Genomic DNA, 11542 nt, shown 5'->3' with positions numbered 1-11542 from the left:
ATAAAAGCAAGCTTATATTTATGAATTAAAAAAAATAACAATCCAAATAATTTGTTCAAAAAATGTTTTAAGAAATAATTAATAAAGCTGTACAGATAAAAAATAAACTCATAGATTAACAAACATTTTATTAATTTTCAAACATTTAAATCAAGAATAAACAACAACATAATAAATCATTAAAATATTTAAACCGTAATTAAGCTATATTTAAAAAAAAATCTAATCAAGTTTTTTAATCTACGATAGAATACAGTGACAATAACTATGACTTTTCCTTAGGATAAGAATCAAATATACATTATTTTATTACTTTAAGATAAATAAAATATACATCACACGTATAGCGTAACCAAGAATATGAAAATCATCACACTTTATATTGTAAAAAAAATACTTACATCTTTTTCCGCACTATGGTATTTTTTATTCCTGGTCAGACTATACATATAGATTATATAACAAATATAAATTAAAAGTATATTATAAAAAAATAATCAAAGAATATTTCCCGCCATAAGATTTTAACATTTTTTATCTTTATAGGTTATCTATGGCATATGTTATTATTCGCTAAGTTCAAAGTTTGAATCATTGAAATTATAAATAAGAAAATTTGCTAGAGATAATAAGAAATATAAAATAAGACGTTATATTTAATAATAATAAAGAAAACGTGATACAATAATATTTAAGTTAGGACAAAAATTAGATAGGACGACTAGAAATGACATGAAATATACATAGATTAAAAAAAATATAATTTAAATATGACGGATGTAATTGAGGTTAGAAAATATAAAAATTAGGGAATTATATAGTAAATTTCGAAAAGAATTATTGAAAATTATTTAGATTTTAATATGTGTTTATATTTTAATAAAATTAATGATTAAAAACATGTGTTTATTTGAATAATAGAATAGTTTTAACGTAAACTTTTATCTACTTAATAATGAATAAAAAAAAATATTTTATTATGTATTCTTCGTTTTGTTATTGTTTATGATAAATATTCGTATCGAATAAATAAATAACAATAAATTAATTCCTATTTAATTTCTATCATCACCTGAAACTGACCGACAGCAATCTAACAAAGATTGGTGGCATTTCGTAATTTGTTGTCCGACAAACTAATCTGGCCCGGTGAAAGGGGCGCTGTTATCGCGCTTAGCTCAGAAAATAATGTAAAAAATATCTAAGCAAAGAAAATTATACACAAGATAAGACAGGATAGCTGCAGTAAGATATTTAGTGGTATTTTTTCCTATTAACAGTGGGAAGCTCTGTGTACTTTACTTACAAACTTTTAGGTGAGTAATGTACTTAAGTTTTTATACCCACCGGGTCAGACAAATTAATCGGACTATGTATGACATCGCAAGCGTTGTATATCCTTTGCATCGGGCAAGCGGAAGTTCACAACTGTCAGTTCAGATTCAAAATAACAGAAATTTTAAATGCGGAATCGCTGACGGCCATTTTGTCTAATCGAATTCTTTTTTGGTCTTAAAGCCACCATCCTGACCTTCTACAAGTATGTTCAATGGCCAGGCTTCCTCAGGGTCCAGTGCCCTGACAACCCTTAACTCTTTGGCCCGTGAAGACAACCCAGTGTTCAGATTTATGTTTTTTTAACGTGACTTTTCAGAGTCAAAACACTTTATTAAAACATACTCTTATCTCTGTTCTTCAAAGACAACGAGAGGGATGCATATATATGTTTGATAAAAGTATTTCGATGTAAAAAATGTGAGAGAAATACCAGACTGATTCCAAATCATATCTTCACCGACCCCTCAAGACTTTTAATATTTTTTCAGATGTAATATAATAAAAGATTAATCGATTAGACAAAATAATCGCTCCGTTTATATTTTTAAAATTAAAAATTAATTCAGTGCTTGCTAAATATGTGATGTCTTACAGTGCGTGCAGAAAATAAAAAGTGACTTTTTCCAATATAATAACATTATTTGGTAAGTCATTGAGGAAAATGCGTGTAATTCATATGCGTGCAAAATCATAAAGAAAAAGCATAAATTTAAGACATAAAAACAACATTAATGGGTATTTTCTTATAGCTAACAATTCGTTTAAGAGGTTTTTATTATAAAAGCAAAAAATGTTATTTACACAGAAATCCCGGCCCTTTCTCAATATTATAAAATAAAATCTAAAATAAGTATTTTCCAATCAAATATAATATTGTTTGCAGATTAAAACTAATTATTTTAAATTAATACCCACAATTAAAATATACAGAACACAAGATTAATACAAGAAGAAAATGCAGATTATTATCAAGATTAATTAAAATTAGGAAATTTATACAACTTGGACGGTAGCAAATGCGCTGAAAGTAACTTTCTTTGGTGGTTCAACGCTGCACGTCCTAACAACTGAACGTTTACTTCCATCTTGAACGTTGTTCTTTAATACTGGTTTAAGATTTGCAACATCCCCGTGGGACTGAGCTTTGAACCTCCCTATAGTGTTACTAGTTGCTCCTAAATCTCGCAATTTATTCGTCAATCCCGTAATCCTATTCGATAAGTTTGTGTAATTCTTCTTAGGATCATTTTTCTTCGGTTCACTTAATTTCTTAGGTAATTCTAAACTCTGTAGCGATGTATATTTCCTATGATCCGTACTCAAATTTCTTTTTATTTCTGAACTCGGTCGTGGTAACCTGGGTGCTCGTTGCAAAAAGTTATTCGGTCTGAAAGGTAATGGGGTAAGTTTTGGCTTCGGTTCGCTGGATAGACGGTAATACTGTGGAGTTGGATCTATTCTCTGAGGCTTCCTTAGTGTTAATGCCATTGCCATTTTCGTTGGTCTAGCTAGACTGTCGAAAGCTGTGGTAGAGAACTGGGAACGGCTGTTTCTCCATTCTTCCCGATCTGATTCGTAGCCGGTGCTTACTGAAATTAGAGAAAAAGGAAATTTAAACAATAAAAGGACCAACCAACTATCTACTACCTACCAACTATATCCAACCAACTACATACAAAATTTATATAGAAGACAAAAACTACAACGTTGTCGTAAGGAATAAATAAATACCTTTTATTTACAAGTAGCTGTCGGACGAGACCATGTCCGCGCGGGATTAAAGAAAAGTTCCTAGAGGGTTTCCCGGCAATTATTCGAATTTTTCTCGGCGTAAAAACAATCTTTGAACTTCAACGAACATTTAAAAGAAGAATCGGCCAAATTGGTCCAGGGGTTGTTGAGTTATGCGCTTACCATCACATTTTGCGATTAATTTTTATATTATAGATGACATTAAATAATATACTCTTCGAAATTGCTATAATTAGGTTAGAGTGAGTTACAACAGATGTTATTCTATATAAATATTCCAAGCACGTAGATAAATACTTCCGCGACGCCATACATTCTAATCATGTTGTCAAATGTCTGTGTATGACCTAGAAACTTTTTTATCAAGGATTTATGATGAGAGGAAAACGCGAGGACCTTCACAGGTCGTATGTGAGCACAATCATCTTGATTTTTACGTGACTGAACGTCTTTGTTGTGTGATTTAATGATTTGCCTTTAATATAAAATCTGTATGATTTACTTTTATTGAAAAATAACGTCAAGACGTAAGCACTATAGGTACTATCACTAATATATTAAAAAGATAAGTGGCTCCAAATAATATATGTTTAATTTAAAACAAGTAGCCCTAAAATTAATTTATATTGACCGACGTTTTACAAGATTTTTGTTACTTTTTTAATACAATATACAATGCAGAATAAAGCATAGCATTTGTTAATATCGATCATCTATCTTCATATATATAATTCTTCTGTGAGTGTGTATGTCACTGAACTTCTCTCAAGCGACTGGACCGATTTTGATGAAATTTTTTGTGTGTGTTCAAGGGGATCTGGGAATGGTTTAGATTCACAATTTTCATCAAACATTAACTTCATATTAATTTATTCAAATTAAAGACGTGTAGACAGGACAACGTCTGTCGGATCCGCTAGTATGTATATATAAAATAAAGTCGTGTTAGTTACACTATTTATACCTCAAGAACGGCTTTACCGATATGCCTGAAAATTGGTGAGGTGGTAGCCTAGAGCCAGGAGACGGACATAGGATACTACTTATTCATTTGTTTTCGAATTTATGCCTTGAAGAGCTGCTTTTTATTTACCTTACTAATATTATAAATGTGAATGTTTAGATGTATGTGATGTGGATGGATGGGTGTTTGAAGATATCTCTAGAACGACTGAACGGATCTCGATTAAATTTGGCATACGTATAGAACATAGTCTGAAAGAACACATAGGCTACACCAATCAAGTTTTTTTATATATCCACGTGGACGGAGTCGCAGGCGACAGCTAGTTTAATATAAAGGTTTCGCGAATTACTCAATATGTTTAATATAGCGAGAGATGAAATTTATAATCGAAATGGCAAGGTGAAGACCTTTTTAATTATAAGAATAACAAAACACATCTTTTTAGAGATAAGATAGAGGAGAGCCCCAGGGATCACTTTCAAGACCCGTAATATTATTTAGCCTCCAGCTCTAAACCTACGTGCCTCATAAAATTGTCTTCTTTCACAAGACGACTTTTAACCTATCCGTAAATGGTGACCTTAACTTTTGATATACATGCTTACATAATGCCAACGATTGTTTATGGCTTACGAGGGTTATCGCGCTTGATTATTTCAAACAATCAAGTTAATGTTTCGGTAGTTGTACTATATTACGTTTAGGTAAATAAGATAATGAATAACTATCGTAAAGTGTAGATTTGTTGAGACTTTAAGTATATGATAAGTATAAACATAAGATAAACTTATGTCGACCAATTAGCAATATTGTAATGGGAGATAGGTAACAAGACATTTTATCACCTTTGTGGATCAGAAGCTTTTGGTCGAACCTACTATCATATTCTTGAATGCTAGTTATTCAAACATCATTTAGTAGATTTTAAACTACTCTGTATACTATGAGAATGTTAAGATTAAAAGATACATAACTTCTTGAAGAAGACTAAAGAAAAAAATTGTATAATACATATTATATTTCTTATATTTGCTGACGGAGTGGTTAGTCATAATATAAAGTATATCTTCATCACGTAAATATAAGGCCATTGCATTTTCCTACCGGCAGATATAGTGTACCTTAGAATGATAATATGTGTAAGTAATCGAATACTTATTGCGATACGATCCGACCGTGAAGGGCAGGTTCGTTTCTCGCGCGTTTCGATTTACCTATCGCTTCCTCTTACATGTTCCTGACAACTATACTTTGATTTATATAATAAGAAAAAATTGCTAATTTTATAAGTCGGATCATAATCATCAGCAGCTTACTATACGTGCCCACTGAGGGGTTTGGAGCTTACCCTAAGTAAGGGGTGACTAGGCCATAGTCAACCACGCTGATCAAGTCCGGGTGGGTTGACACATATCTTTGAATTTCTTCGGTAGATATGCTGAGGTGCCATCACGTGTTTTCCTTCACCGTAAATACATCGGATAAGTTAGATGATGGTAAAGAATTTTTCGATTGATGTATCGATGTTTATGATGTCGAAAGGAAATCGACGGAATTTCGGGAGGTATTTTGAGTGGCCATTTTCTGTTTTTTTTTAATGCCATCTTTTTTACTTATTTCATGTTGTATTAACGCAATATGTACTAAGGTATTTTGAGTGGTATTAGTTAATAAATCAAGCATATACTTTAGCTAAAACCAATACAATAAAGAATAGCTGATAAAAATATTATTATCGACAAAAAATTGTTATCATACATAAGTTGATTTATCATGTAGACGTCGCTGTAAATCATTGCTTTAATGAGTTAAATATGTACATTTACATAAAACTACTAAAGACAAATATTAGTTATTATTTAGTTTTATAATTTTACGTCTTCCTAAGATGGAATATTATACGAAATAATCCACATCCCTTTCATTCTAGAAAAGTTTTCTCTAGTACTTTACATAAAATTGTTAATTATCTGAATTTCTGCTAGAAGAATGAGATGATATGTTTCTGTACATGTTTTAATGCAATGAAAACTCACGTTTATACGTTTTCCTTTGGCCTTATATTGTAGAATGGTACTACTAAAAGGTATTGGGTCACTAAAACCGCAAATTACAGATTGGTACATTCATTTCGCAACATTTAGCGACTCGTTTTGCCAAATTTAGAACTGCCTCTTATTTTTTGGGTATTAAGAAGTAATTATTTATGCAAATTCTAATCGTATTTAGTTAATTGAAGCTATTTTTTTGTAACGCAACGTTTTATTAGCTTTTTTGTTTCGTTTAAAACGGGAAATGATTTTTGATATTTTGATACGATTATTTTAAATTTTGTTTCAGTCCAAAGCCTAAAACATTCAGCCATATGTTTTTAAAATCTCCATGACAATATGGGTGTTTACCATTGGGACGATCAAATACATAGTAACAATCGGGCCAATGGGAAAAAACTCCCATTGGGCCGATCGGCTCCCCGATGGAAACATCCGACCATATATACCATGTATATGGAAGCGTGCAATTTCAATGTCTTAAATTTTGCTTTTGTAACTGTTAACCAGAGTTTAACCATTGGTTTCTGAGGCCAAAATCTTTGTATGAAACATATCATCATCCTTGCCTTTATCTTAGACAAAACAGAGATAAAAAAGTTTTTTAAACGGAGATTTTGATGTAGAAAACTATGGTAAATGTGACAGACCTCGAAACCATTATCCCCTTATCAGTAGTGCAAAAGTAATAATCGACAAACTATTATCTAACTTTGAATATAGATGGCGTGCTAAACAAACGTAATATGACTATATTGAAATAACATGAACAAACAATATCATCAGTACTGAACGACCTCGTACAAACAAGTTGACCGGGCGAAGTGTAAATAAAAATATTGCTTAATTGCGTACGCGTCTAAATTGAGCTTTTTAGGACATGTAGGGGGACCATTTATAATGTGAACATGGGACAAAGTTACCCTTTTACCGTCAGGAATTATAATTTCACTGCACGTCAAATAAACAAGCATGACAATATCTTTCTCATCTCGAGATTTATACCAATATTATAATCTATCTACAATGAAAATCTACGAAAATTCGATGGAATATTTTCCGTCGAATTCAAAACGTCATTATCACAGTTTCCATTTTAAAATTGGACTTAACATTAGTATAAAAGTTGTGGGTTCATTGGTAAAAAATATACACTATCTAAAACTGGAACAAATCCGTGTCTATTATTAAGAATGGTCACTCTAATGGCACGTGACAACATTTTTGTGAAGTTTGCTTGTGAATATAAAAAATCTTATATAAATATCAATTGACTTGTCATGGTTATTATAAATATACATATAAAACTGGTAATGTAATTCTCAGTTAAATATTCAATATTCCAAAAAGTTTTTTTTGCGTAAAACATACAGACTAAAACCTCTCCTCTTCTCTTTTGAAGTCGGTTAAAAACTTGAGCCTCGGATCCTATTCTAAGTTGGGCTATGAGGTGACCAGACGATATTCAATCACGTTGGCCTAGTGCAGTAAAGGTAGTTTTATGTTAAACTAGTTGTCCCGCGACTCTATCCGCGCGAAATTAAAAAAAAACTAAAAAAGTAGCCTTTGCGTTCGTCCACACTATGTTCTACATCTGTGCCAAATTTCATCGAGATCCGTTGTGCATTTCCGGTGATACGTTCTAACAAACCCATCCATCTAAAATTTTGCATTCATAATATTGGTAAAATTTTCTCTGTACCGTAAAGAATGAATAAACAAAATCAGTACGTGTAAAGAATCATTAACTAAAGTCTCCGGTGTAAATTACTTTTTAGCATATGTCGTCAACATTTCGTCATTCCGAGGATGACTTGAGTGCAATACTTGCGCGCAATCGAAACGTGTTCGACTCTATAATGATTTGCTTTGTATCTTTATGTTGGTTTGTAATTGCAACAATACGTGCAAAACCTACGTATGTAAAGTTCACTGACCTTTAACTTTGTTGGTATGTGTAATCAATTCATTCATTGTCAAAAATTAATCAATTATTTCAATGTGTGTATAGAAAACGTCTCAATATATTTACAAAGGCAAAACATCTAACAAACCATAGGTCATTACATTTTTTTTATATCATTAGGTGGCAAACGAGCGAGCGGTCACCTGAAATCGCTGAAATAGCGAAGTGATCGTTGCCCATAGACATACGCAATTGCATATGCGTTGCCTACCTTTAATCGACGGAGGTGAGGATGCACAGAAACAAAACATATCCATGCATCCTCTCATCTGGTAAGTCCACTTCCACTTCCCATCCTTTCCTTATAAAAAGGGTAGGAAGAGAAAAAGGACTAAATTAGGCCTCCAGGACGCACACTCATCAGACGAAACGCGGAATTGCTTACACTTCACGCCTGTCTTCTGTGTGGTCGTGGTATTTCACATCCCTCTCATTTTCTTTGAGAAGATAGAGACAACATATTCATATATCAGATGTTTCGGCAGGAAAATCTGTTGGTAAAATTATGTTTATTTTAAATAATAAATTAGTATTATAGATTTTTATTAATTTACTAATATTTCTTGTACCATTACAACTAAGCTCTAGGCTTATGCCGACAATATTCGAATGGCGGGATTCCAACTATCAACCACGTGATCACAATTGGAGAACGTTTAACTCGAGGTCCACGTTCGTTCACGAATGGATCATTTTTTTATTGACTTAAACTTGGCCTGAGTTTTAAAACTATAACAAAATTGTGACATCTTTGACTTCATATGTGTATAAATTAATTTATCAGTAAGTCAAACACAATATACACAACTGTTATTTTATAAACAATGGTTATGAAGTTACTGTGAGGTATTACTGCAATGTATGTATTGTTATCCCTTTCGTTCGTATTAAAAATAAGAGACAACACTATATCTCTGTATGTTATTACCTGAATAAACCACATGCATGTGTAAGCCGTCGCTTCTTTTTAAATTGTAAAACAAATGACTGCTATAATCTTAAGCATATTTTTATTACATAAAAAAAGACGGTACAAAATTAAAATTGCTGATGTTTTTTTTAAACTTTATTGGCAACTGATTAAAAGTAGCCTATGTTTTCTTCCAGAATATGTTCTGCATGTATGCCAAATTTCAGCGAGATCCATGCAGCCGTTCTGGAGATACCTTGTAACATTCATCCATCCATACATTTGCTTTTATATTATTAAGATTTATATTCATTATTAAAATTTATGGAAAGTGTTTAACTGTTATAATAATAAAGGTTTTAACCATTTAGGCATCGGTTTTAACTATTATAAAGTTATGTATGCGAATTAAATCGTTGTAATACCGTGGGATAGAGAGAGGTTAGCGAATTCATTTTATAATAATAATCTCTACACCACAAGTCAATTTGACATGTATGAAAATCAACAAGCCGTGAAATTTGCTAGAGTTTGTTGACTTAAACATGTTTACGACCTCTTACTTCCTTTCTATTTTGATAATAAATTGCAAACAAAATTATATTTTCACTTTTTATTTTATAATCGATTTATTTAATAGTTGTATATTAAATACATAAGAACAGGTGACCCTGGCTAAGAGTAATAGTCAAAGGGAATGCAATATTTTACTCGCTTATAAAGGTTTCTCGCTAACCCAAGTTTCTCGCTTATGGAGGTCGTCTGTCGGAAGCGGACAATGACTCTCGCTTATAAAGGTTTCTCGCTTATCCAGGTCCGACTGTATTTACAATTTTATTAGGTCTTTATTCATTTCTTTACAGTCATAAATATTACAAACAAACCCTTGACTCAGAGTGATAAGCAAATACAAACTTCTATTTGGCCCGAAACTGGAACACCTCTTTCACTTTCGTTATTTAAAAGTTAATCAAAATTTAATTTTTAAAACTCATAAAATGTGAAGTATTTATAAAAATTCAACACAATGTTGTGGGAAAAATGTACACTGTTTGGTAAGACATCCGCAAAAATATTGATGCTATATGAATCGTTATTCAATACTCATTTGTCAATATCTGGAACTTTCGTTGTGAATGTTTTGTTTGCTTTATATTACACTAGCTTTTGTCCGTGACAACGTCCAAACGGAATTATAAAAATCCTTAATAAGTAGCCTATGTGTTCTTCCACACCATGAACTATATCTGTGCCAAATTTAATTAAGATCTGTTCAGCCGTTTAGACGATACCTTCAAACAAACATTCACCCATCCTTATATAAAATGGCTGAAGACTCACGTATATTCGTCCGGTGGCGGCACCGACTAGTTTCGAGCCTAGTTTGGGACTGGTATTATTTCGCGGACGCGGCCCGTCACTTACTCATCCTGATGAAGGGACCCCGATGGGCTCGAAACTAGTCGGTGCCGCCACCGGACGAATATACGTGAGTCTTCAGCCGTTTTTATATAAGTTTATTATAATGTCTCACGAAAGTTTGAATAATTTAATGGATCTCATTGAAATTTGGCATAGATGTTGAACATACCCTTGAAAACCACATAGGTTAATTGTAACGTTTTTTTAATTCCGCACGGACAGAGTCGAGGGCGACAGCTAGTTTATTTATGTATGTGATAAACGTACTAAAAAATAACGTATAGGTACTGTGTAGTAAAGCAAAAATTCCAAGCCAGTTTAGCTGTAAATTTTGTCAGTACATGTTTGTAGAGGCCTTACTTTATTTGAAATTAACACATTAATGAAAACAGGTTCTTGCTTTTAATAACTAAATATGTGTTTGCAAGCCAGTAAGGTTGAAAATAATGTATTAAAAATATTGTACTGGATCGAACAAAAACCTTTTAAGGCATTGTAATTAGGTAGTTTATAATATGCGTAATAATGAAAGCTGAAAAGTTGTTTACATAACTACAATAGTAATTATAGCAATTATAAATTAATATTATACTCAATACTTCTAGGAAAAAACGTCGATAATCCGACTGTTTTACCGACATTGATGCGAGTTTCGGGAGTTGCGCAAGCGCAGGCACTTCGTCGACCTTGGCTTTGTTGCATTTTAAGTGGACATTTGTAACCAACAGCTTAAATAGTAAATACATAAATAAGTATATTTATGGTATAACTAACTTTTACCCACGACTTCGTCTCTCGGAATTCAAAATAAAACTCAGTAAGACTCCTGTGTCCCCCTCCAGATTATGTTATACATCTGTGCCGAGATATATGCAGCCGTTCTGGTGATACTTTTTAACAAACATCCATCCATTCATCTAAACTTTGGCATTTATAATATTAGTAAGAAGTAAGATATGAGATTATTCTCTTAGACTAGTATAGGTTATAGGTTAAAAAGTAAAAATCTTCTATTTTAAAAGACGAGTTTAAAGAAGAGTTTACTCACAGCAATCTTTATGAGATACACGAACAAATGAAAGCGCAAGGAGTTATTGCGATGGATTTAACTAAGATTCGTCAAGCTATTTCTCTAT

The 11542-nt window shown here is 32.2% G+C and overlaps 1 protein-coding gene across 1 annotated transcript in view; it reads right to left on the bottom strand.

Moving 5' to 3' along the window:
• Positions 1 to 2221: 2221 nt before the first annotated feature.
• LOC106117835 (uncharacterized) overlaps positions 2222 to 11542 on the bottom strand; it is a 55101-nt gene continuing 45780 nt past the window's right edge. Inside the window, exon 3 of the mRNA XM_013312300.1 lies at positions 2222 to 2927. Within this exon, the coding sequence (XP_013167754.1) occupies positions 2332 to 2927 (596 nt within the window). The 3' untranslated portion in view covers positions 2222 to 2331. The remainder of the gene's footprint in view (positions 2928 to 11542) is intronic.

Source organism: Papilio xuthus, unplaced genomic scaffold (assembly GCF_000836235.2).
Source record: "Papilio xuthus unplaced genomic scaffold, Pxut_1.1 DF827679.1, whole genome shotgun sequence".
NCBI lineage: Eukaryota > Metazoa > Arthropoda > Insecta > Lepidoptera > Papilionidae > Papilio > Papilio xuthus.
Note: the sequence above shows the minus strand (reverse complement) of the source record. Positions and strands in the feature narration are given on the sequence as shown.